Source organism: Micromesistius poutassou (assembly GCF_964030765.1).
Source record: "Micromesistius poutassou genome assembly, chromosome: 3".
In the NCBI taxonomy this organism is placed as follows: domain Eukaryota; kingdom Metazoa; phylum Chordata; class Actinopteri; order Gadiformes; family Gadidae; genus Micromesistius; species Micromesistius poutassou.
In genome coordinates this window covers 7,779,009-7,806,735 of record NC_140273.1, presented here as the reverse complement: position 1 = coordinate 7,806,735, position 27,727 = coordinate 7,779,009, and the positions used below count along the sequence as shown (strand labels likewise).

At 42.1% G+C, this 27,727-nt stretch overlaps 3 protein-coding genes across 5 annotated transcripts; 2 read left to right on the top strand and 1 right to left on the bottom strand.

The window, feature by feature from the left end:
• Nucleotides 1-8,768: 8,768 nt before the first annotated feature.
• On the bottom strand, nt 8,769-16,642 carry serping1 (serpin peptidase inhibitor, clade G (C1 inhibitor), member 1). The gene is made up of 11 exons (XM_084465814.1): nt 16,544-16,642; nt 16,272-16,319; nt 15,842-15,950; nt 15,352-15,507; nt 13,986-14,297; nt 12,967-13,182; nt 12,429-12,572; nt 11,744-11,947; nt 11,270-11,409; nt 10,564-10,786; nt 8,769-9,632 (listed from the first exon to the last, which is right to left on the bottom strand). Exons 1-11 carry the CDS (start codon nt 16,583-16,585, stop codon nt 9,385-9,387), a joined length of 1,842 nt encoding a protein of 613 aa, XP_084321940.1. The 5' UTR covers nt 16,586-16,642; the 3' UTR covers nt 8,769-9,384.
• Nucleotides 16,643-17,150: 508 nt separating this feature from the next.
• Nucleotides 17,151-20,284, top strand: tmem134 (transmembrane protein 134). Of its 3 annotated transcripts, none has more exons than XM_084465263.1 (8): nt 17,151-17,309; nt 17,685-17,913; nt 18,001-18,068; nt 18,163-18,249; nt 18,546-18,622; nt 19,057-19,101; nt 19,592-19,645; nt 19,923-20,284. In XM_084465263.1, the coding sequence occupies exons 2-8, from the start codon at nt 17,698-17,700 to the stop codon at nt 20,003-20,005; spliced, it is 630 nt and encodes a 209-aa protein (XP_084321389.1). In that variant the 5' UTR covers nt 17,151-17,309; nt 17,685-17,697; the 3' UTR covers nt 20,006-20,284. The 3 variants fall into 3 exon arrangements, with proteins under 3 accessions (XP_084321389.1, XP_084321388.1, XP_084321390.1); XM_084465262.1 differs by having other exon boundaries at nt 17,662-17,913; XM_084465264.1 differs by lacking the exons at nt 19,057-19,101; nt 19,592-19,645; nt 19,923-20,284 and adding an exon at nt 18,911-19,020 and having other exon boundaries at nt 17,662-17,913.
• Nucleotides 20,285-20,589: 305 nt separating this feature from the next.
• aip (aryl hydrocarbon receptor interacting protein) lies at nt 20,590-27,354 on the top strand. Its single transcript, XM_084465590.1, has 7 exons — nt 20,590-20,733; nt 21,414-21,596; nt 22,015-22,203; nt 22,720-22,896; nt 24,523-24,664; nt 25,146-25,375; nt 26,239-27,354. The coding sequence occupies exons 1-7, from the start codon at nt 20,635-20,637 to the stop codon at nt 26,242-26,244; spliced, it is 1,026 nt and encodes a 341-aa protein (XP_084321716.1). The 5' UTR covers nt 20,590-20,634; the 3' UTR covers nt 26,245-27,354.
• Nucleotides 27,355-27,727: the final 373 nt, after the last annotated feature.

Sequence of the window (27,727 nt, the reverse complement as noted above, 5' to 3'; positions counted from 1 at the left end):
CATCTTTTTTTTTGGATCTGCGCGCGCATCTTTTTTTTGGACATGCGCACGCGCATCTTTTTTTGGACATGCACGCGCATCTTTTTTTGGACATGCGCGCGCAGGTCCAAAAAAAGATGCGCGTGCGCATGTCTAAAAAAAAGATGCGCGCAGATCCAAAAAAAAAGATGCGCGCGCATCTTTTTTTTGACATGCGCACGCGCATCTTTTTTTGGACATGCGCGCGCAGGTCCAAAAAAAGATGCGCGTGCGCATGTCCAAAAAAAAGATGCGCGCGCAGATCCAATTTTTTTTTTAGTATCATTTTTTTAATTTATAATTTTTTTTTATATAATTTTTTTTAAATAATTTTTTTTATATAATTTTTTTTTTTATAATTTTTTTTATATAATTTTTTTTTATATAATTTTTTTTTTTATAATTTTTTTTATATAATTTTTTTTTTATATAATTTTTTTAATATACATTTTTTTTTTTAATATACATTTTTTTTATATACATTTTTTTTCATAATTTTTTTTAAATTAATAATTCGTAATTCGATTTATACATTTCAGAGCTGCCAACTTGCACGGTGCACCGTGTGACACACGTTTTTGCCTGCTTGCCTGCAAAAAAACACGCGTCCCCCCGTCAATCCCGATCGTCGGTCCGTCCGTCCCCCCCGTCAACAATCACGATGCACGTTGCAATCAACTGCTTGCAACTCGCAACTCCTTGCGAGTTGCGGCGAGACGGGCTGAGACGTTCTAAAAATGGGGCAGTTCACACTGCTGCACCGGGCGGCGACGGCAGAGTGTGGTAAAGTTGGTTTTATATTGGACGTTGGATATTCAACACATTCGGAAAATCTATTTAGCACTGGCGTCGATGGACGCATTTGTGTCAAACCAACTTTGATGTGTTAATACAAGGCCTGCCTATATAACACAAAGCTTCTTTTGTCCAAAAAAAACATATTTTGATTTTATACCATTTTTATGTTGATAAATGCTTTAAATCTATTATGCGGCTTCACTTTTTGACTTACCCATGTCAAAACACATAGGGTTAACTCAGCTCACTGCCCTACACATAACACAAAGCTTCTTTTCTCCAAAAAAACATCCTTTGATTTCACACAATTTTTAAATGTTAAATGCTATAAATCTATTATGCCGCTTGGCCTTTTGACCTACCCACTTCAAAATACATCTGATGAACCCATCTAACTGCCCCACACATAACACAAAGCTTATTTTTTTCCAAAAACACACATTTTGATTTTATACCATTTTTTTATTGTTAAAAAAGGCTATGAATCTATTATGCGGCTTGGCCTTTTCACCTACCTATATCAAAACACATCTGGTGAACTCATCTAACTGCCACACATATAACACAAAGCTTCTTTTTTCAAAAAACCCACCCTTTGATTTTATAAAAAAAAAATATTTATTAAAAAAGGCTATGAAGCTATTATGCGGCTTGGCCTTTTCACCTACCTATATCAAAACTCATCTGGTGAACTCAGCTAACTTCCCCACACATAACACAAAGCTTCTTTTTTCCAAAAACCCACCCTTTGATTTTATACAATTTTTTTTTTATTAAAAAAGGCTATGAATCTATTATGCGGCTTGGCCTTTTCACCTACCTATATCAAAACACATCTGGTGAACTCATCTAACTGCCACACATATAACACAAAGCTTCTTTTTTCAAAAAACCCACCCTTTGATTTTATAAAAAAAAAATATTTATTAAAAAAGGCTATGAAGCTATTATGCGGCTTGGCCTTTTCACCTACCTATATCAAAACTCATCTGGTGAACTCAGCTAACTTCCCCACACATAACACAAAGCTTCTTTTTTCCAAAAACCCACCCTTTGATTTTATACAAATTTTTTTTTATTAAAAAAGGCTATGAATCTATTATGCGGCTTGGCCTTTTCACCTACCTATATCAAAACACATCTGGTGAACTCATCTAACTGCCACACACATAACACAAAGCTTCTTTTTTCAAAAAACCCACCCTTTGATTTTATAAAAAAAAAATATTTATTAAAAAAGGCTATGAAGCTATTATGCGGCTTGGCCTTTTCACCTACCTATATCAAAACTCATCTGGTGAACTCAGCTAACTTCCCCACACATAACACAAAGCTTCTTTTTTCCAAAAACCCACCCTTTGATTTTATACAATTTTTTTTTAATTAAAAAAGGCTATGAATCTATTATGCGGCTTGGCCTTTTCACCTACCTATATCAAAACACATCTGGTGAACTCATCTAACTGCCACACACATAACACAAAGCTTCTTTTTTCAAAAAACCCACCCTTTGATTTTATAAAAAAAAAATATTTATTAAAAAAGGCTATGAAGCTATTATGCGGCTTGGCCTTTTCACCTACCTATATCAAAACTCATCTGGTGAACTCAGCTAACTTCCCCACACATAACACAAAGCTTCTTTTTTCCAAAAACCCACCCTTTGATTTTATACAAAAAATTTTTTATTAAAAAAGGCTATGAATCTATTATGTGGCTTGGCCTTTTCACCTACCTATATCAAAACACATCTGGTGAACTCATCTAACTGCCACACACATAACACAAAGCTTCTTTTTTCAAAAAACCCACCCTTTGATTTTATGCAATTTTTTTATTTATTAAAAAAGGCTATGAATCTATGCGGCTTGGCCTTTTCACCTACCTATATCAAAACTCATCTCGTGAACTCAGCTAACTGCCCCACACATAACACAAAGCTTTTTTTTTCCAAAAACCCACCCTTTGATTTTATACAATTTTTTTAATGTTAAAAAAGGCTATGAATCTATAATGCGGCTGGGCCTTTTCACCTACCCACTTCAAAATACTTCTGATGAACCCAGCTAACTTCCCCACACATAACACAAAGCTTCTTTTTTCCAAAAACCCACCCTTTGATTTTATACAAAAAAAAAAATTATTAAAAAAGGCTATGAATCTATTATGCGGCTTGGCCTTTTCACCTACCCATATCAAAACACATCTGATGAACACAGCTAACTGCCCCACACATAACACAAAGCTTATTTTTTCCAAAAACCCAGCTTTTGATTTTATAAATATATTTTTATGTTAAAAAAGGCTATGAATCTATTATGCGGCTTGGCCTTTTCACCTACCTATATCAAAACTCATCTGGTGAACTCAGCTAACTGCCCCACACATAACACAAAGCTTTTTTTTTTTTCCAAAAACCCACCCTTTGATTTTATACAAATTTTTTTTTTTAAATGGTATAAAATCAAAGGGTGGGTTTTTGGAAAAAAAGAAGCTTTGTGTTATGTGTGGGGAAGTTAGCTGGGTTCATCAGAAGTATTTTGAAGTGGGTAGGTGAAAAGGCCCAGCCGCATAATAGATTCATAGCCTTTTTTAACATAAAAAAAATGGTATAAAATCAAAGGGTGGGTTTTTGGAAAAAAGAAGCTTTGTGTTATGTGTGGGGCAGTTAGCTGAGTTCACCAGATGAGTTTTGATATAGGTAGGTGAAAAGGCCAAGCCGCATAATAGATTCATAGCCTTTTTTAATTAAAACAAAAATGGTATAAAATCAAAGGGTGGGTTGTTGGGAAAAAAAAAAGCTTTGTGTTATGTGTGGGGCAGTTAGCTGAGTTCACCAGATGAGTTTTGATATAGGTAGGTGAAAAGGCCAAGCCGCATAATAGATTCATAGCCTTTTTTAATAAAAAAAAAAGGTATAAAATCAAAGGGTGGGTTTTTGGAAAAAATAAGCTTTGTGTTATGTGTGGGGAAGTTAGCTGGGTTCATCAGAAGTATTTTGAAGTGGGTAGGTGAAAAGGCCCAGCCGCATAATAGATTCAAAGCCTTTTTTAACATTAAAAAAATGGTATAAAATCAAAGGGTGGGTTTTTGGAAAAAAATAAGCTTTGTGTTATGTGTGGGGCAGTTAGCTGAGTTCACCAGATGAGTTTTGATATAGGTAGGTGAAAAGGCCAAGCCGCATAATAGATTCATAGCCTTTTTTAATAAAAAAAAATTTGTATAAAATCAAAGGGTGGGTTTTTGGAAAAAAAGAAGCTTTGTGTTATGTGTGGGGCAGTTACGTGTGGGTTCACCCTATGTGTTTTGATATGGGTAAGTCAAAAAGTGAAGCCGCATAATAGATTTAAAGCATTTATCAACATAAAAATGGTATAAAATCAAAATATGTTTTTTTTTTTTTACAAAAGAAGCTTTGTGTTATATAGGCAGGCCTTGTATTAACACATCAAACTTGGTTTGACACAAATGCGTCCATCGAAGCCAGTGCTAAATAGATTTTTCGAATGTGTCGAATATCCAACGTCCAATATAAAACCAACTTTACCACGCTCGACGGCAGGTGGTCTCCCTAGCAACTGTGAACGCTCTGGCACAGCTGAGAGCCGCATCAGCATCACTTCCATCCTGCTAAAAAGTAACCTAACTTAGGTTTGCGATTCGTTTTATTTTGGTTGAGAGTAGGCTAGAGTTGCTGTGTTTCGCCATTATCCACTACTTCTGCATTGTAGTAATTCGCTGGAGCTTAGTTTGTTTAGATCCCGCTAGTTGGATACATTGCATTCTTTCGTAGTGGCGACTTCTCGATTGCAAGGGAAGCTCGGCTTCCCCTAAAATTCCCCTAAAATTAAATGGTCAGATATAGGCCTATACTGTTGTGTTAACATTTCATTGATTTAAAAATGCGTTAGAACACGTCCATCTCGAAGACGAGTTCGTTCAGAATCAGCTGCTTATCGCAGGTCGACTGACTCGATTTCCTTCTCATACACTTACGTGTTTAATTTGCGTGTGTTTAGACAGATGGGCGTGCACACACACGCGCACCAAGCATCACCCGCATTCATTCATTATTTTAAACACTCACTCGCGGTAAAACTATGTTTTCTCACGATCAAATACTCATCAATCCTAAAAGTAATGGGCTTGTACACGATGTCTTTGTCAAGAACATTTGTGTTTGCTGTACGGTGTTTGCAGATGCATTGATTTAAAAGTAGGCCTACAATTTACCGCTGTATCAGCTGTTCTTTCCCAAATCATTTAACCAATCATTTACCCTAAACTAGATTTTGTTTTGGAAGCCTGGAATATACTTTCTCGAATGTATTATTGTTATTATTATTATTATTATTATTATTATTATTATTATTTTAACGCATGGCATAGCTTACTATACTTCATTCATGCAGCCCTATGGAAAAAAAAATGTTTCCACAATCCACACGCTATTTCTATGCAGTTTCACACGTATGCATAATCTTTGATAATCATAATATTTAACATGCAAGTGTAGTGGTGCCTGGTTGCTGCGGGGGAAAATCAGCTTTGCGCCGGGTGCAAACTAGCAACGACACATGCGTCGGTGTAGAAAGTAAATTGCGCCGGGCGCAAGATAGGGCCCTTCTTCTGTTTGGCGCACATGGCTAATTTGCATACGCGCACAGGACTGTCGGAATGGGAACATGTCTGACTGGCAGCATGTAACCATAACAACGGCTAACGTGTAACGGTAACGGTGGTCCCGTTAAAATAATGTCAATGAATCAGCTCAAGCCTAACGTTATCTACAATCGTTGTTCTGGAACCAAAGATAATGATCTACAACTTGTAGGCCTATTTAATAAGCCTAAATTGTTCTGTGCTGTGTCCTGATTGGCTGAAGAGAAATAGCCACATCGTTGCGTTCTAAAACTGGACCTGGCGATTTGACATGTTCAATCTTTGGCGACTCCTTGCAACGCCTTGCGACGCATTGCGACGACCAATTCACACTGCTGCAACTTTTCCCCTGCGACGTTCTAAAACCGTCTCGTTGCAAGTCGTTGCGTCGCGAATCTTTGGTCTGAACTGGGCTTAGTACTTTATACATCTCTGCACATATGCAACACACACACACACACACACACACACACACACATATACACACATATATATGCACCACGCAGATATGCAGCACACACAAACAAACATACACATACACACATACACATAAATGCAACACACAGACATAAAGCACACACACACACACAGCAGTCCAGTAGTTGGGTGAAGCTGTACTGGGTGTCCCAGTACACCCAGTACAGCTTCACCCAACTGCTGGACTGCTGTGTGTGTGTTAGATCTTCACGATGTCTTCCCAGCTGTTGGCCATGCCTTCGCGCAGCAGGGCGGCCGACTCCAGAGAATTAGTGGGCTCAGGTCTGGGGGGGGGAGGGAGAGAGATTGGGAGAGGGGGAGAGGATAGATAGGAGAGGATGGATGGGAGAGAGGTACGGTTATTTGGGGGTAGGGGTGAGAATAGTTTGGCGAGAGGGTGAGGTTAGTTAGGGGGGAGAGGGAGAGGATAGTCCAAGGGAGAGGGTGAGGATAGACGGGAAAGAGGGTGAGGTTAGTTAGGGGGGAGAGGGAGAGGATAGTGGGGAGAGGGTGAGGATAGATGAGGGGAGAGAGTGAGGTTACTAGGGGGAGATGGTGAGTTGGGTAGGGGATAGAAGAGGGTGAGGATAGATGGGAGAGAGGGGGGACAGATGGGAGAGCGTGTAGATGGGTGGGATAATTGGGATAACGCACAGTCGGTCATTAACACAAAGCAAAACCCTTCAGGGTGATCTAAGACCTCTCGCTGTACATGTCACCTGACCGGTGATGTTAAATCTGTCCATCTGAATCAAGTACACAACTGTTAGGGCCGTGGCCGTTACCCAGCAGTTTATCCGCTCTGTCTCCCCCTTATGGTGTTTGCGCGTCTGTGCGATGGACGGGGCAGTCCATTGATTTTCCCCAGCTCTTCACCTGTTCCATGATGCACACCTGTCATCCATCTCCAGCTCGACAGCTCTGCTGCATGTCAACCCTGGTCCTCGCCCACTCATCGGCAGATCGTCATTTCAACCATAGTGGTGCATTTCCGGTCCCAGCTTTTGTGAATATCACTATTCAACGGTTGAGTCAGGGATCATGAGCAGTGAGAGGTGTTGAATCACCCTAAGAGGGTTTGCTTTGTGTTAATAACCGGCTCTCTGTACATTATCCCAATAATTACACCCATCTACCCTCTCCCCCATTTCTCCCCAGCCTCTCCCTCCCTCTATCCATAAGTAACCTCACCCCCTCCCCCCCGGCCCCTCTGCAGGGCAAAGGCATGGCTAACAGCTGGGAAGACATTTCATAAGACACACTTAGACCAAGTATGGAACAATGCTGTGGTACAAAAGGTTATTTGTTTGAACTTGAAGTAGGCTAGTAATTTTACAAGTAGGAACATAGACAACCGTCAGCTTATGAGAGCGTGAGAGATAGAGAGAGTGATAGAAAGAGACACAGAAAGAGAGAGAGATAAAACACAAACAATCTGCTGTCTGTCACAGCTTTCTCTTCCCAAAGGTAATTTATCTTGGAAATGAATGGCCTATTAATAATGGGAATTATGCTTGTCACTGAATTCAAAGTAAAGCATACTATATTTGACTCTTTCTTTCTTCAGGTATAACATTTCTGGTCTAATTAGTCCTTTTTGACACTTCCGTTGAAAGGCATGGCGTTGCTTTTAAGCTCATGCTGTCTACATCGCACTTTCCTTCAACCCAGAGAGGGTAACACTACAATAAGGTACGCAAAAATGTGGGTAGTTACTGAGCAACAAACTAAAAGCAATTGTCCACTGCTGCAGGGCACGCTTTAAACCTGCCGCCCTTGGTTTCAAGCGCTGTTGAGGGCTGTCTTGGGTCCCACACTTTATCGACTGGTAGAGCTGGATCTGACTGATGATCAGTTGTTACTCATTCACGAATCATTCGTTCACCATTTGTTTACTAGTAGTGAAGCTTTTTGTGTACCTTCATGTAAAGTCATGCATCATACTGAGTTGTTACTCATTCGTTCACCATTTGTTTACCAGTAGTGAAGTTTTTTGTGTAGGCCTACCTTCATGTAAAGTCATGCATCATACTGAGTTGTTAATCATTCGCGAATCATTCGTTCACCATTTGTTTACCAGTAGTGAAGCTTTTTGTGTACCTTCATGTAAAGTCATGCTGGAAGGAACTCCACTGTAACAACATTTGAACAGATAATGAAACGTAGCTACTGTGATGAAAGGCTTATTTTCTACTGAGAAGCTTCAAACATTCAAAGCTCACATTTTGACAAAATGATGAATTGTTTGGTTATTGCTAAAAAGGAATACTTTCATAGAAGCTGACATTTTCTTCAATAAAATTTGCTGGGAATGGGAGGAGAAGAGATACGCTGGAAATCCAGAGTTCTCGCGAGAGCACAATTTGAATTTGCTCAGCAAGTCACTCTGGGAACTAGCAATATACTCAGTCCCCGATGCCCCTCTCCCAGCACATTAACCGATCACATCGGTGTATCTGATATAGGCTGGCCAAAAGTGTTGCTGTTTTACTGATCGGATACGACAAGTCTTGAATATCTATTAGTTAGCACCGCTGGTCTGGATACGTCACCCCTTGTATTCTTCTGATTGGTCGTAGTGTTATCCAATTGCGTGCAGTGATATTCACTTTCATTACTAGTTGCCAGACCCTACAGCTTTCTGGATGTGGGTCTGGATTTCCAGGCTACAGGAGAGAGGCAATGCGATAAAGAATTCACCAAGGGCATCCCTGTGTATTAATCTCGCAACTGTCACTGTTGATCCTGTCGTATGGGTGCCATCTTGTGGTTGGTTATGTTTAAAAACGTTATACGTTAATAACGTTAATAAATTACAGTTGTTTCAGTGGTGTTTTAATGACAAGCACAAACACAAACACGCTGACACAAATAATCTCCACAAGTAGGTTTTCACAACAAATGAAAGTGTGACTTTATCAGAAATACAGGTGTTGCTTCATCGTTGTGTACATATACCCAGTGTCCGTTCAGTGGCCCTTTTAAAGATAAGAGTCAGGGTACTGCTCTCTATCCCTCTCAATCTCCATCTAGCTCTCCCTCCCACACACACACACTCTTTATAACCATCTCTTTTCTTTATTTCTGTCTCCACCATTCTGTTTCTTTCTTTCTCTCACACACACACTGTAACCCCAACCCCAACCCCAACATCACCTCTTTATGTCCCACCAATCTTTCTCTCTCTTTCGCAACCAATCTCCTCTCTTCCCCTCTCTTCTCTTTCTCTCTCTATTCCCTCCAACCTTTTCCCCCTCCTCTGTCCTCCTCTTCTCTCTCCCCTGCCACTCTCTACCCCAGAGAGGTAGGGTCACTCCATATCAGCAGGACGAACGGCAGCCCCATCTCTCCCTCTCTCTGCCCCCCATCTCCCCCCTCTCCATCTCTCTCCCCCCCATCTCCCCCCCTCTCATTGCCTCCCCTCCCCCCTCAGGGCTGGGTCACCCTCCCCATGAACAGCGGCATGTCGGCCTTATCATTCCACAGCAGCAGGACAAAAGGCCGCGTGGCGGAGAAAGTGGGGAAGCTGCGGGAGTAGATGGTGGCTGTGGCGGCTCCGGCCTCCACCCCCTCCTCCGTCAGGGCCAGGAAGGCCTGGTGACGGGCCCCGTCCAGCAGCACCGGGCCCTCTGCATGGAGCCCACACAGGTTGGGCCCCTCAAAGAGCTCCGAAAGGTCTGAGGTGGGGGGGGCGGGGGAGAGAGGCGGGGGTGAAGTAGCAGGTTGAGGTATGGGTGTGTGGAGGTTGTGTATTGGGGTGTTGTGGTGATGGTGGGGGGTTGGTGATTGAAGGGTTGGAAGAGAGAAGAAGAGAGAGACACATCTTGGAAGATGGACAAAAAACTCGACATATTTGACAGATGAGAGTCGGTTGGAGGGGGACATGAACCCAGGGGGGTCTGATCGTCACCCAGACGATTAGATTGAGAGCCATCTGGGATGCAGCAGTACTACTATGTTATAGTAGAACTGGTAACATTTTACAATTTCTAACCCTATAACAATAATTAAGTATTAATTAACAGTAGCAAATGCAGTAATAAGCACTTACTAACAATTAGCTAATTAATAGTGAAAAAACGGTCTAGTTATCCTTTTCTAATTGTGTTCATGTTAGCTACGGTATTCATTTATACATTATGTAATAAGGTGCGGATTTACCCTTACCCTTACCCCCAAGGGGTTAACCTCTTAAAAGGTTAACCCTTAGGGTAAGGGTTATGGCTAACCTAGTACTAGTTAGCTAGTAAACATGATCACAATTAGTAAATGATTATTAGACCGTAAGTTCACTATTAGTTGAAATGATTGGTAAGTTATTGTACTCTTATTGTAAAGTGTTACGGCAGAACTTCTGGGGGGAAACGGCACAGCACCTGAGTCAGAAACCCCACAACTGAAGGGACGGAGTTACGCCTTATCCGTTACGGAGACATTCTACCCAAGAGAAACTCCTCTTCACAAGTAGACGATCCTTTCAGAAGGGGAATCGAATAAGTGTACCTCTCTAGTGACCAGCCTAAACAGTGTTGCGACAGGATTGGTTGAAACAAACATGAAACGAAATAAAAACAAATCCAAAAGCAACACCTGAGGAGAGCAGCCCACCTAGCTTCCTGAGCACCGCGCCCATGTCCGTTTGCAGGTCCAGCCGGATCTTGGGGATGGTGACCTCAATGAGCTCCGGAGGGGAGCTCCTCAGGGCCTCCATCATGAGGGCCAGCGAGCCGTCGCTCAGCCCCTCCTCCAGCTGCTGGAGGTGAGAGAGGCTGTGGGTCTGGGGCAGCAGAATGTACAGGCTGGTTTGCCCTGTGAGAGGGAACAGCATCACCTGGTGGACACACACACACACACACACACACACACACACACACACACACACACACACACACACACACACACACACATCATACACATAAGAATCAAACACACACACAAATGGAGAAGGTAGAATTGGTGGGTCGTGTGTGTGTCTGTGTCTGTGTGTATATGATGTATGTGTGAGTGTTTGCGATTTATGCATGTGTGTATGTGTGTGCTTGCGTGTGAGTGATGCACGTGTGTTGCTGAGTGATGCATGTGTGTGTGTGTGTGTGTGTGTGTGTGTGTGTGTCTTTGTGGGCCTGTGTGTGAATGATGCATGTGTGTGTGTGTGTGTGTGTGTGTGTGTGTGTGTGTGTCTTTGTGGGCCTGTGTGTGAATGATGCGTGTGTGTGTGTGTGTGTGTGTGTGTGTGTGTGTGTGATGCATGAGTGTGCTTATATGCATGTATGATGTGAGTGTGTGTATGATGTGTGTGTGTTCCGCGTGTTACCTGGGCCTTGAGCTCAGGGATGTACTTGTTGGAGGCGCTGTGCTGGGAGCTGTAGAGGACGGGAACCGTCTCCGTGTGTCCGTTCAGCTTGGTGAACACAGCCGTCCGGTTCCCACTCTCGAACTTGGTCTCCCACCGGCCTGCAACACACTCACAGACATGCAACACGCAGGTATGCAGCGCGCACACACACACATACACACACACAAACACACGTAAAACACAGATATGCAGCGCACACGCACACACACACACACACACACACAAACCAACACACATTGAATACACACACTCTCCCCCCAAACACTCCCCCCGTCCCCCATCCCCCGTCCCCACACACACACACACATTGAATACACACCCCCCCCCCTTCCACAAACACAAACACACACATTGATTACACACACTCTCTGCCCCAAAACTATGATCGCACACCAACACACACACTGAATACACACACTCTCCCCCCCTCACCGTTGAAGGCGACGGCGTTGAGCAGGAGCAGCTGTGTGTCGGGGTCCAGGGTGTCCAGCAGGCGGGTGATGCTGTTCTGTGTGTGCTGAGCGACCCAGCTGTTGATCATCCGGGCGTTATCCAGGCCGTCGGCCAGCAGGGGGGCCGGGAGGCTGGAGTAGAACTCCAGAGACTGGCTGAGGAAGGTCTTAGTGAGGGTCAGGTCTGGGGGGGAGGGGGAGGATAGATGAGAGAGAGGGGGAGGATAGTCGGGGGGTGAGAGGAAAGTTGGGGTGGGGGAGGTTAGTTGGGAGAGAGGGGGAGGGTAGTTGGGGGGGAGAGGATATTTGAGGGGAGAGAGTGAGGTTAGAAGGGGAGAGGGTGAGGACATATGGGAGAGCGGGTGAGGACAGATGGGGGAGAGTGTAGATGGATGTAATCATTTGGATAACGTACAGGGAGCCGGTCATTAACACAAAGCAAACCCCTTCAGGGTGATTCAACACCTCCCACTGCTCATGATCCCTGACTCAATCTGAGTCAAGTACGTAACAACGCTGTGTGCATTGATTTGAATGTTATTTACTTCAACAAGTATTGAACAATGCTGTGGTTTTATTGTATGTAAACCATTATAAGGTAATCATAACAACAATATTGGTCAGGTTAGTAAATAGTAATGGTCAAATGAATTGGAGTGTCGTACTGGGGTTGTGGTAGATCTGCGAGGCCATGTTTAGGGAGCCGTTGAGCGCGTGCCTCATTTTGCCCATCTGCAGGTGAAGGCAGGAGAATTCTCGCGGCAGACGTAGAGCGTCCTCCAGCTTGCCGCGGGTGGCGCCACGCGCCCCTGCGACGCGGAGAACGGTGGGAGACATGCATCAAGGCGGCGAAAACAACAGTGACATTTACGTCAGTTAAATCATTTTGCCCATCTGCAGGTGAACACAGGAGAAGAACGGTGAGTGACGTCCACCATGGCGGCGATAACAACTGTGACATTTACGGAAATTATTTATTTATTTATTTTTATTTTACTCATTTTACTACTTTTATGTGTTCTTATTCTGAACTGCACTGAACTGCAAACTGAGTCGTTCTGAGAAAAGGTGTGATGCTTGAGGTGAGACGAGGTGTTTCAGCTGCCCACTGTCCCCTGGAAGATCTTATTTTATTGTAAATATACTTAAAGTGTGGATGGTGCACTAAAGATCAACCGACCGGCACTTATTCGATATTCCTACCGAGCAACAGGTGAGACAGCAGGCCGCTGATGCTGATGGGAGAGTAGAGCAGATTCCCAGAGGGGCTGAGCTGCCGTAGATGGTGGTAGAGGCTCGTGGAGAATTCGGCGAGGGACTCCTTCAGGATGGCGGCCCCGGAGCGGCCATCCGTGTCATTGCAGTGCTCCCAGGGTGAGAGGAAGTCCGCGCAAGAGTAGGGGGGCACCGTAGGGGCCACTGAGAACAAACATATAAGTGATGCTAAAGAATAACAACCATGATTCTGAGATTGATTTGAAGTATTATATTGATTATCATTATTATTACTTGTACCATTAATTATTCGATTATTGTACATCGTCGACTACTATGTTGCACTTGGACTGAAAAAAAAATCCTCTGGGAAATAAGAAAGTATGAACTTGAAGTAGGCTAGAACTTTTATATATAGGAACAAAGGCAACTGTCAGCTTATCGTATTGCGAGAGAGCGAGAGATAGAGAGAGAGAGATCAAACACAGGGGAGTTTTGTCTCTCCAAAGGTTATTTATCTTGGAAATGACATTGGATGTGGCCATGAAGGTGATGCAGTGCTTGGCCCACTATAGAAATAAAGAAGGTTTTAGCCTCCATGCATGTCACCCGTTCCTTTCTCCTTGATAAACAGTGCGGGTGCACTTGGGGCTATTCTAAAATGTAATCAGATCCAATTTGTACGTAATAAGGGATGATTATGAACTCCTTACTTTGTCTTATAAGGGTCTACCCTTACAAAACTACTGTATACTCTCTCTCGGGTCAACAAGATTTAAAGATTGTTCTCATGAGAAAATAAGCCTTTCTACCAAGGACACATAAGCTACAATTGTTTATCAGTTCTAACCCCCCTACAGTATTCAAGTCTCTATGGTAACCACCCTTTAGAGTGCCAGTGTTCATTAACCTTTATGAACATGCCAGGGCCAGGATATGATGGTGTTTGTTCAGGGGGTTATTATGCGTTATTATGCGTTCCAAAGTGTTCCAGATCCAACCTATACCTTCCACGATGAGCTGGATGACGCTGAATATGTTCCCGTTGACGGATTCACAGCGGTACCATCCGCTGTCCCCCACAACGGGCTCTTTGATGGTGATACTCTGGTCAGGGTTGCCCGGACTGCCGAACAGCCACTCCACTCTGTTGGCGTTGCCTTCCCCCATGCCGTCCCCGGGGTTGAGCACACTTGTGTTGCCATTGGGCGTGACCTTGTACCACTGAGCGTAGGTGTCAGACTGAAGGTGGGGTGGTCTCACGCACAACAGGTTGATGTCCCAGCCCTCGTTTATCTTCAGGGTGTAGTCTGTCAGTTCTATGTTTCAATAAAGTTAAACGGCACCCATTTTACAACGAGGTGTGAGGCTGACTAATCAGTACCCTTTCAAAACTTTCCACTAGTGACATCACACTTGGGAGTGTTCACCATCAGGTGTATTAGTCACCTGGTGGCCATCTTGGTTCCCTCTTGGTTCTACATGCAGGCTGAGAAGGGGAACTGAATGTGGAATTCCACAAGATGGCTGCTTAGTTATGAAAGAAATACTACTGGATTTTTTAACCTGGACCCTGTTTTCCGATCATTTTGGAAGGAACTAATGCAGACACAGTTTCTGAAACGGGTCCAGAATTGAGCAAGAGAGCTGCAGCCGTGATCTACATGAACCGGCTTCAATGTAGTCCAATGTAGTCTGTCCAATGTACGTCTTCCAAAGGGGCTTATATTATATTCAAAAATAATGAAAAGGATCCCAACAGCGAAATACAAGGTTTTTCGTGTCAAACCGAGTCTTGCTCAGGGGAAGTCTCAGGGGAGTTTAATGTTGCACTACGGACTAAATGAGTTTACTGTTATCTAAAAGATTTGGGGGGAGGGGAGTCGAGATTGCGACTTTCCCTTGAGCGAGATCTAGTTGGGCACAAAAACAAACAGACCGGGATCAAGCGAAAGGTTAAGAAATAAGTTGTATTTCTCTGTAGGGGTCCTTTCCATAATGTGACAATTAAATAGGAGCCTGACACTGGTAAAGATAAGCACTTTTAGAGGATGTACATTGACCGGGCGCTAAACCCCAGGAGATTTTATTGCAGCCTGTTTTCATAGATAAAAGCTGCAGAGAAAATGGGGTCCTGGTTAAACAATCCCAAAGTTGGAAAAGTCCACCAGGGAGGGGACCCGGAGAGCCGATCTACCCAACATACATCTGGGTATATTCTCCCACTTGTGATGTCAGAGGTGGACAAATGTTACAATGGCATGTCATGTTAACACTAGCCTCACACCTGGTGATTAAGCAGGAATAACAATATCAATAGTGGTGTGTGGATAAAAAGTCTAATGAAGTGTGAAGAAGGAGGAGGCTACTCACTCTCTACCGTAATGGTATGTGTGTTCATCCACACTATGTTTTCCTCCCGGGCAAAACACTCATAGACTCCCTCACTGGCGGGAGTGATTTTAGATACGGAGAGAAACATGTTGTTCTCCTCGAACTTGAAGTCCGGAGAAGGAACAATGGCTTTTCCTGTAGGGAAGCCAAATTGAAAGTTACTGTACTATTTTACTATTTTAGTCATTTAGTTTGTAGACACTCTTATCCTAAATACTTAATTTACATACATGTTATCAATGAGCAGGTAGGGGCTCGAGAATCAGGTGGATTGCATTGGGGATAAAACCCAGATCCTTTTGCCATGGGGCCAAACACCCTAACCATTACATTATTCTGGACCCAAAAGGCTTTTATTCATACAATATTCTGGTCCCTATGTAGGGTATACAATGTTTACAATGGATAACTAATGTGTTAAATTAATGGCTTTAAACTGTTATCTATTTTAAAAGAATAATCACAATACCATTGTGTTTCCACAAAATGGGCAACTGGTCGATGCCTCTTTGGTTTGGGAAACAGGGCAGTACCAGCGTGGAGCCAGCTGCAGCATGGAACTTTAATGACGAACCACGCTGTAGATATATTTAGGTTAGTGAACTGTTTTTGAGCATTCATTATGATCACAATTCATTACAAGCCAACATTTTTATTTATTGGCCATAATAATACCCCCCCCCCCCCACAACACACACACATCACTTGTGGGATTTTTTCTACACAAGAATTTCCAAACTTTATCTACAATCACTATTTTGACCATAATGATTATAAGATTGTGATGTACATTCATTCAAATCCCTGTATAAATGTGAATATTACCACCAAACCTTTCTTGCTTCCATTTTATTTATATTTTTTGGCTAATTTCTAAAAGGTCTCAAGGTTGTTTTTACCTCAAAGAGGAGCTGTAGCACAAACACAAAAATGGTTTGATATCTCATCTGAAATAAAGTAGAAAATGTCACTTAACAACTTATTATAGGGTTTTTAAAACAACAGAGTTGATCTCTCTCAACACATTTCATTATCATTTGATTGATTCAAGTACTTGACCTTCTGCAAATATTGTATCCAGTCTAATGCATTTTTGTTTAGTTTAAAAGTATTTAACACACCTTATTTAACAAAATAATATCATATACATAGTGTTATAGGAAAAACTCACATTGATTGAACTTCCAAAAGCATCAGACATGAGCTGCCTCATGAAACCAGATTCAAACTGAAACTCAAACACTGTTTGCTGTTTTATAACTGGCAGTGTACAACAACCTACAATGACTAACCTATGATTGTTGATACAGGGATGTTTGTTTGATATTCTGCTCTTCTGATTTAGAGGAAATCACATGGTTTTCAATCCTGGCAGCAACTAGTGAGATCTTTATTTATATTGTATTTGACCATCAGTAGCATTTATGTACAACTGTATGTATGTTTGTTTGTTTGTTTGTTTGTTTGTTTGTATGTATGTATGTATGTATGTATGTATGTATGTCATACATACAGACATACATGCAGACATACATGCAGACATACATACAAACAAACATACGTAATGTATGTATGAATGTATGTATAAATGTATACATGTATGTGTGCATGCATCTATATATTTATGTGTGGAGGATGAAATTAAAACACTCGGCTTTTATCCAATAGCATTCCAGGAGGCTTTATCGCCACTGATCGACAGTGCGGCTCTCTACCTCTATCGGCCGCACTTCATGGGGCGTACTCAGGCCAGTGTAATCGAGTACCAATTCAACGAAAGAAGCAACACAAAAGTTTTAGAAAGTTTTCTTTGGCAACCAGATCCCCTCTATGATTTTATACAAACTCGATACAGATATTCAACCATGTAGATATGTGAAGGATTGCCTATAAACGTGAAGTTCGTGTCATCTTGTCTTCAGATATTTCCAAAGAGAGTAAGTTTACGGCCGATCATCTGACTTTGTAGCGGAAATTCTCCAAACAATAGCTCAGCATACGATCTCGTCGACCTAGTGCCTTTGGTTTGGAAACGATTCGCATGACCTGTATCATTACCAATAATGTGTTTAGGCGCAACTTTCTTGTAGGCCTATCTTAGAAACTATACAATTGGGTGTTTTTTTTTATTACATTGGCGTTGTACGCACATTCATTGATGGGATTAGAGGGTCCGATAAACCGTTTGTTCAACGTGCAGTGTTGACAACCCGCAACACCACGACACACTGTTTGATTTTACATCTCATGAAATTGTACAATCTCAATCATTCCCGTCCCATAACGCAGTGCGCTCCAACCCACTGGGCCAGGACTTCTGAGACCATGGCAACGCAGTTCAGCATCGATGACGCGTTTGTCCTGGACGGAGAAGAGGAGGTGGCGGTGTCCGACGGAGAACGGGAAGGATGGAATAGTCGAGAGAAGGACAGAGAAGCAGCAGGAGAGATGACATTTGGTCCCTTGTCTTTCACTAAACCTCAGAGCCACCCCTCGCCGGCTACAGCCGGCTCTGCAGACCACAGCAATCTCAAGTATCAGGTAGATGGCCTACTCTACTCACACATGCATGAGAATGACAAACAATCACAATGACTACTATCTGTGGTGTGAACATGACTCTTTCAGAATCTAGAAAATGAGGACGTTTTGGGAAGCAGTGGGCATTCCTCGTTCAACAACTTCTTCAAAATCAGGTCAGTCTTTCAATTCTAACTTTCGTTTCGTCGTTTGTTCTATTGATGTAGAATTTATGAATAATGCTCATATTCTTTCTCCCCCTCCGTACAGTGACCCTTCCAACCTGTCTTACTGTAGCTCGCAGTGGTCTTTCAGCACCCTGAGCTCCGTCACCCACCTCTCCGCACACTGCTGCGGGTAACTCACTATTTAATACTCCCATGACAAACACCCTGAGCCACTATAAGACGATCCTGCCCTTATTGGAGGGTTCCACAAATATGACACAAATATTCCAAGATGCCATCTTGGTGCTTTTTCCCCATTTTTACAAGATCATGAAAAAAACTAGTACCAAGATGGATGCCTTGAACATACTACTATACACACATATTTTTCATTGTTTTGCACCAAAAAAAAACAAAGTAAATTTTGATTTGATAAGCATGTATTAAATCATACACAAACCCGTGTATCATTGTGCTGTGTCTCAGGTGGATGTCTCACCCGCTTGTCAAGAAGAACTACAGAGTGGTCCTGGCTTCGTTCCTCCTGCTCATCACTGGAGTTGGTATGTACTGCTGCATATTATGTACTGTTCTATTTGTGTTCTTACAAACGCACGCACAAATGCCAAAATGCCAAACCACTTTGTATGGAGATATAGTCCTACCTTGAAGAAGCTGTTATAAAGTTGTTATAGTTTGGTTGCTTTCAGGTGTATTGATTGCTCTGTAAACTGCCCTGTGCGTGGGAATATTTCTTTAGTGGTACAACCTTGGAGGAGACGTTGTTCTCTCTCCCCTCAAATTTGTGATGAGGAATTGAGTGCATGTTTTTCCTTGATTATTTTTTTCAGAAAATGAATTCCTTCATGTCTTTTCGGGGGGGATTTATCTGCGTTTGTGCCTATGCCCTCTAAGTATAGTAGATTATACACCATTTATAAGCTAAGGAAGAATGAAAAAGATTTTCTTCTCACATTTGTGTTAATTTGTTTTACAGCCCTTATTTTTACAGGCATTGTAATCCAGTTAAACCCAGATGCAGGTGAGAACAAGCACATGACAAAAACAAGACCAGAATATTAACAACAGCTAATTCTCAAAGAGAAAGTATTATTACTGGGCATTCGTGGTCCAAACTTTCCTGCCTTAATGCATAAATGAGTGCAGTGAGTCAGGTTTAGCGAACTATGTACTACAGCCTGGAATGATAAAGCAGTGGTTTTTTAACTTTTACTCCATGTTCTAGCAAATGCAGTAGGAAAAACCAAACCACATGGTCTGCCAAAGTGGCCCCAACACAACAAGATATATACCATAAAACCTCCCACACTCCACCTACCTCAATGCAGTCTATTTCACACATTTAGAACTACACTAAACTATTATAAACAAACACAACTCATTTATTCTGCATCATTTCAAAAGCAGTTCTTCTTGGGTGTGGCAGTTAAAAAAGTAAAAAAAGAAAGAAGTCTGATTAAAGTTATCAATTGTAATGATTAGATTATAAAGTAATGGATCTGTTTCTGCAGGTGTTTCAAGTGCCATTTTCTTTGTTCCCGGATTCCTTCTCTTCATACCCGGGGGTAAATATTTATTTTGGATTTCATCCCGTTATGTTTACAACTGTTCTGTTGCCAGTTGGAACATTGGGAAATACAATTCTAAAGGGCCTCGGCTATGTCATGGTTGATCGACTGATCAACTCCGGACTACCAGTTGGTACAGTCGAACAGGGAGTTGATCTATCAATCATACATCTGAGTGGACACGGTCACTGGGGGTGGTCACAAGTGGATAGATTTTGAAATGTACTTGTTGTGTGGCAACGTTAACGCTCTTGCTCTGTGTTTGTTCCGACAGTGTACCATGTGACTTACATCAGCTGTGCTGTTCACGGGAGGCGGGGCTTCAAATTCTTCTACCTGCCTTACTTTGAGAAATGATTTGTTGTTCCAACTCTACATCTTGTTATTATTTACTCATCTTTTTTTCAGTTGCTATGTTTTTTTTCCACACTTTGTTCAGTCTTTATTGTAAAAAAAACCAACACGTTTTAACATGTCGTTATTATGACCACTTGTTACTTTAACCACTTGAGTGTTACATTTTTTTTCACTTTATATGCGTTGTTATGATAATATTTGGTAAACCTGTGGACACTTCAAATATGTGAATGATGACATAAAAATGTGAAATAAACTAATGAACTTTTTGTAAAGTAACAGTGCCGATATACTTGTCTCATCTAACACAACATCACCCATCATTCCACCATCTCTCAAATATTAACGAATAGGTAAGGGTTCGGGAATCTTGCTCAAAGAAGCCCATTACTGTGAATTTTCTGGTTAAAAAACACAATAATCCTGCGCTGATTATCAAAATGTAACATAATGCTTTCATGTTTATGGAGGTATTCAAGCAACGTAATTTATGCATACATTGACCAAGCTTGGCGAAGTGTATTTCAGTACATAAAGTGACTACGTGTGTGATTTACAGAGACCCCCAGGCTATGACGAGACGTAACGTCACGCCCCTATCAAGCGATTGACTTGAATTTCCAAGAAGGATGGAGGAGGTGGCAAGCCAGCTAAACGAAGAAGGGATACAAAAGAAACTCACCAGTCCGGGAAGAGGCGAGCTATCAACATTTCCCGATGGAACTAAGGTAGAGACAGTCGTGGGGACAAACGGTTTATGTGCGTACAATACGTAAAATGGCTACATTATGTGTTGATTTTTGCTATGTGGCTAACGTCAATGCTAAGGTTATTTAGCCTGAACTATATGTGAACTAGTTGCCGTTATTTATACAACTTTGATATTAAAATAAGTACAACTTTGCTGACCGATGATTAGGTTCCCAAGTGTCCTGATTTTGTGATGCTTTATGGTACGTTTGATTAGTTTGTTCAAGCTAAACCGTATCCCTTCTAGTGAGGCGGAGGCGGGCCAATAGTGCGTGTTTTCCCAGGCGTTGATTGGTTGGTAAGGGCTGTAAATTGGGTTACAGTAACTGTGATTGGTTAGAATATGTGACAGCCAATATGGCTTCCTAAGAAATTTGTCCAGCATATTTTTTTCCTCCATGGATAACTGTTAAATCAAAAGTAAGCAAACTACTATTATAATTAAACTGTGGAATCAGGTTCGCATAGTCATCTATTGTATGTTATATCTGTGCGTTTTATCTAAAAGTTGCATTGTATCGAAAAGTGTGTGTTGTATCGAAAAGGGAGTTTTATCGCAACGTGAGTGTTATATCAAGATGTGTGTGTGCACGCGTCTAAAAGTGTGGGTTGTATTTGAAAGTGCAAATGGCGTTAATGTGTTTTATTCCTCAACCAGGTGGTGTTTCACTACCGCACCAGCCTTTGCGATGGCACGGTCCTGGACGACTCCAGGACGATGGGAGGGCAGAGCAAACCGATGGAGTTAATCCTGGGCAAGAAGTTTAAACTGGCTGTGTGGGAGAGGGTCGTCATCACTATGAGGAAAGGGGAGGTCGCCGACTTCACCTGCAGCACCCAGGTGGGGGAAGCAGCTACTCTGGGAAATAACGCTTTGATTTAGAGCTCTCTCTTGTGTCTGCAATGTGTTTTTCTCACTTCAGGGTTTACTGTTCATTTAAATGGAGAGTATTGCAATGTAAAAATTTTATCTAACATAAAAAATGTATTTTTATTGGTCAACCTCAAAAAATGTATGCATTGAATCGAAAAATGTTTATGCAGTGAAAACATATAGTGGTAGGACTGCATGAAACGACATAAGTGTATGACCATTGTTATTATGGTTGTCTGTTTCATATAGACACATATAAAATGGATTGTATAAAAATAGCATAGTAGTTAATTCTAATCATACTCATAACTCATTAAATGCATGTTAAGACCAGGCCAGAGGAGAGGGATAGCAGAATAACATCTGTATCTGGGTCCCATTACAGCACACAGCGCTGTACCACCTGGTGTCCCAGTCTCTGAGGAACATCAGTGCGGGGAAGGACCCCCTGGAAGGCCAGAGACACTGCTGTGGCATTGCCCAGATCCACTCGCACCACTCCCTGGGTTACCAGGACCTGGACGCCCTGCAGGCCAGCCCCCAGCCCCTCGTCTTCACCATAGAACTGCTGGAGGTAGGCCACCTGTCAGGTCAATCTTGCATAGGCTGTGTTTTGAATTGGTCTGCTTTAGCCCTATATGGGGCACTATTTAGGGTTAGGGTTAGCCATTTTTAGTGTATCGGATCATCCTATGAAGGAGAGATGCACACCCCTACTTAGTACCCATAATACACTGTAAAAGAAGTGCAACACTGATGCACACTTATTCCCAGACTATATACCATGATGCATAGCGGTTTTCATTATAATCTAATTCATCACATATGTCTGTGAATGTTTCTGTGTACATTTCATATGATTGACACTTACAATTAGTTAATCATACATTTGGTCACTCTTTTAATCATTTTACTTATACTTACCTACCCATCTTTTATATTTTTCTTAGCTTCACTACTTTTGTTTTGTATTCATTAGTGCTTTATTCTTGGTACATGGCTGAACTTTGCCTCCATTGTAAAAAATGACAATGAGCAAGACATGGTCATGGCATGGCACATAAAAAAATAATAACGCTTGCGTGTGCAGGTGCTTCCTCCGGGCTCCTTCATGCTGGACGTGTGGGCCATGTCGGACAAGGAGAAGCTGGACGCGGTTCCTCGGATCCACGAGGAGGGGAACTCCCTGTTCAAGGAGGGCCGCATCAAGGAGGCCTCGGAGAAGTACTACAACAGCATCGCCTGCCTTAAAAACCTACAGATGAAGGTGAGGAGAGTGCGTCCAGCGACAGGTGTTGTTGTGTAAAGGAGAGCAAAATGAGCCAAGGAGATCAGGTCTTTTCTATGCAGACTGAATTTGTCGAAGTGATTTACTCATCATTGATTTGTTTTACACCTTATTTCTGAGTTTATATTTCACTTCCATGTAGTTGGTAGATGTTGTCGCTGTTAGTAGTAGCATACCTTTATGGTTTAAAAGTATTAGGGGTGGCCTTGAGTCTTCAACGTTTCAAATCTTCAATAGAAATACATTAAGTCGACGTCTTCTTTCATAGTTGAATCGTTGCGTCGGGAAGCGGGACAATAAATTGGGAGGATGTTGTGTTTGATACCGCAACATTGCTTGGCTTCTCGCAGGAAAAGTCTAAGTTATACAGTCTTTTTTGTGGGCGTGGGGAATTTACTCAGTCCAATTTGGGTGCAATTTGCTGTGTTATGTTTTGCTTTCAATAATAGCCTCATGGTTTGTTTGATAACCCATTTGTGTAATGGAAGTAGCACCATCCAATTGTCTTCTCTTTGAAGTAGTTAGTCTAGAAGGAGACACAATCTCAGGAAAAATTATTATTAGTTTGGCAGCATTTCGACTAATGAAATGATTCCCCTTGTAGGTACTCGCTGGTATTTCATTTTTCGTTCTGCAACATCTGTTATTTAGGACTATGCTAAAATGCTTCAATCACATGTGTTTCACATTTTTCATCAGTTGAATGCTTCAACTTTGTCTTGTACAACGGGGGTTTTGTCATGATCAGAGGTAAATACCATGCCTAATAAGGCATGGTATTTACCTCTGATCATAATAAGGCAGAACTGAGTTCCTTCTTTAAAGAGAAACTGGCCACTGTTTGCTTTCATAGATCTCATCTCATCTCATCGTCATCCGCTTATCCGGGGTCGGGTCGCGGGGGCAGCAGCTCAAGCAGGGGGCCCCAGACTTCCCTTTCCCGGGCCTTTCATAGATGCTTAATATTAATTAATGTCTATATTGTACTGGGTTTCCACAGGTCCTTAAAAAATTGTATGAATCTTAGGCCTTAAAATGTATTAGAGCCCTGAGATGGGCTGACGCACATGTTATTGTCATATTTTTAATGGTTAAATGTATGTAGAGGTGGTCGGTCACATATTGGAGGTGCTGAGCCTCACCTATAGACAGCTGCGGGGATCCTGATAAGACAATTTATTATTTTCAGTTCAAATCATGCAGAAGTCACAAGAAATTAGGCATCATGGAGCCCAATATTACAAAAATATATGATCTATGATTCGATGATGGGTCTGGCCTTATTAATCCAAATTATATCCATTTTATTTTATTTTGATCATGCTGCTGTTTTTTTTTTGTTGCTAATTGTAGTTTATGTAGTTGACTTAAACTTTTTGACTTTCCCTAGAATGCGATGTGCCACTATTTACCATTTCGTCATTAGCAGGCACTTTGACCTAAAGAGACTTGTTCTGACCTTAGGTACATGTCATTAAAGAGCGGGTAGGTGGCTAGGGCATCTTGCTCAAGGATGACCTACAGTTTTTCGACTGCGTACCTCGGGGATGGAACCCCAACCGTAACCACTACTCTGTCCCCTCCCCCATGCTTCATGACTCTCAGGAGCAACCGGGAGAGGAGGTGTGGATCAAGCTGGACATGATGATCACGCCTCTCCTCCTCAACTACTGCCAGTGTCAGCTGGTCCAGGGGCAGTACTACGAGGTCATCGAGCACTGCACTTCGCTGCTCGCCAAATACGAAGGTGAGGCTTCTTCAGCCCCTTTCACGTAAGCAGTCTGCTCTGCACGCGGCAGAACGATGCCATTTGTAAAAAAAAAAAGAAAGCAACTACATGGAAAAGGGAAATTCACTAGCGGAAGATTATCCCAGTAATTTACTAGGAACTATGTGTGGAAGGGGATTATGTCATTATTTAGACGCTTTCATCCAAAATCAACTCTCTGAATTATCTTTGACAATATTTTGGTCCAACTAGTTTTTGTTATTCTCAACAAAAATATTATAGTATCGGTCTCTTGACGCTGTACGTTTGTCACTGTAGACTTCCCATTCTGTGTACAGCTTTGAAACAAATGCATACTAACAATCTAAATTAAACAGTAGTTCAAAGCCAATTTGCTTATCACATCACCATCAACACACCACAGGATATGAAGAAATAACCCCCAACAAAAAACACTTCCTGTTGAGGTTGATCATGTGACCTCCACTCCCCCTCCCAGACAACGTGAAGGCATTCTACAAGCGGGGCAAGGCCCACTCGGCCGTGTGGAACGAGGTGGAGGCCCGGGCCGACTTTGCCAAAGTGCTGGAGCTGGAGCCCACGCTGGGCCCGTCGGTGGCCAAGGAGCTCCGGACCCTGGAGGGCAAGATGCGTGCCAAGGGGAGGGAGGAGAAGGACAGATACAAAGACCTCTTCAGCGGGAACACCCAGACCGCCAGCACCTCCCCCGTACGTCTGTTTTGAAACATACGTTATTCGTCTTGGGATAGAACAAGCAAATTTTTCTATGAAGTGGCTTTCATCTCAATGCCTGGTTGTGATCTTAAAGCCGTGATAAGCTTTATTGACTCCATCCGTGGGTGAGAATGTGTTTTGGCCTGGTGCAGGTATTTTGTTGAGTAATATCACAGATTGGTTTTGTTTCGAAAATGTGGTTTATTCTTAGACATTGTGTGTTTTACAATTATCCTATGCTGACAGTCAGAAAACCATGGCTCAACTCTCAGCCTGCTTAACTCAAACTCTGTGTTTGAAAGGGTAGTGTCTTTCCCTAAACAAATGCAACACATTTCTCTTGGCTCAAAAAATAACAATTTGACCCGACGTGTATACCACGAAAATGACCGTGAGTACCATATGAAACAAAATAAAGGCACTCCCTATTTTATCTAATTGAAACGTCAATTTGGCTCCTACAAGCTTTGTTAAGATACGTCTCTTTGAGCCCGATTTTCGGGGTGAAACACATATCCCAAACTGGAGATCCTTTGCTCCGATAAGGTTCCCCTGAGACATTAAAAAGCAAGTGTGTCACTAGCTCACTGCCCATGCTTAATATTATCCATCTATGTGTCATCTTTCTTTAGTTAGTTAAGCCTTTATATTCCTTTTGGTACATAAGCCATTGATGAATTGTTGCCACCCTCGTCTGTCTTGGTCCATTTGGGGCTCCCTCTGCTCCGTTTGCCTTGTGGGTTCCATGTTAGTGCCTGTTTGGTTATTACCGCTTTGCTTTTTCTTTGTGTAAAATAACTTGATTGTAGGGTTTGGGTCGTTTGGGTTTTCAATTCAATCTTCTTGTTCCTCCACAGGCTTGACTCCACCACCAGCCCAAACCAAGACCACGCTTGTGACTGACCTTTTAATGTGGAGAAGCCGTGGACATTGAGCGCTCAGTTTTTACCCATGCACAGAACTATACACCCTTCCACCTCCATCCCTCCATCACCTCCCCACACACATAAACCCTTGCACTCACTGTATGCGGCACACATGCAGAACAAAGCCAACCCTAACCCAAAGCCTGAGATAAGGGCAGGAGTTCCTGTCCTCCATCTTGTTCATTTATTATTCTTCTACATCATGTCTTCACTGGTGCGGATATTCTTTCCATCGCACCCACTTTTCCTCTTTTGTTTTGTTATTCAATTTTTTTCCTTTCTTCTGTCTTATGCTGCGATAAGAGTCAGCAATAAGTTAATTACCCTTATGTTTCACCCCATTTATTAGATAAGACCTCCTTTATTAGATCACTTAATTAGTATTCAACTTATCGACCATTACCCAAAGAATTAGTATTCAGCTGCTGCTTAAAACATGTCCTGTGCACCAGTCAGATTCCACAAGACGACCCGATGAACAATTGAATACACAACCCTGGCAGTGTGAACAGCTTGTAGGTTGAATAGTCATAGTACGTAAGGAAAGACTTGTTATAACTCTAGTGTCAAGGCGCTGTGGGAACAGCATATATATATAACTTTGACATGCGTTAGGGCAGGAAAAAAAAATAATGGGACTGTATATTTTTGTCCTTTGGACCAAAATGTCACGGTCAAATAGACGGGAAAAGAACACGCTAATTGTCACACACGGCAAAAGCAGGAGACAAAGTGTGCCGTCTGCCCTGGAAAACCCTTCACGTTGTCATGACAATCATATCAACACTGCCTCACGTATCTCTTATTTTTACGTCATCGTCGCCATTTCCTAATACAGTGCTTTATATTTTAACTGTTATTCTTTGCAAATACATGTTATTATTGATTTTTGTTTCTTTGTATTTTAGTGCTGGAGGGATGTTTGTCTCTTAATCTGTTGACCCTGCCACCATTTTCTGCCACCATTTTCTTTCTCTGGCAGAGAGAGAATCTAACCCTTAACTGTTAATCTGAACTCATTGCTAATACATTTCTGTTCATGTTTGACGGTGGCGTTATGTTGTCAAAATAGGTTCTAAAGGCATACAGGTGCAGCCAAGGGAAAAGTAATTACTAGAAACTGAAAAGCATCTTTTCCGTGATAACCACGTCGTTCTGACTCCTCCACCAGCAGTGCAGAGCTTCATGTGGGAACAAGGTTGACTCAAAAGGACACTTCATTCCATTTTAAATGACTTGAGGGGAACCATTATGCGTTGCTCTTTTCTAATGGAAGAGAACGGCTTCGTACACGTGTTGTGAAACAAAAAAAATAAATTTAAATTAAGAAAAGTCTGATCTTTCGCATCAGTGGTCTTGATTAGTCTGATTGGGTAGCTGTCTCACAATACGCATACGAAGCAATACTCCTTTATATTAG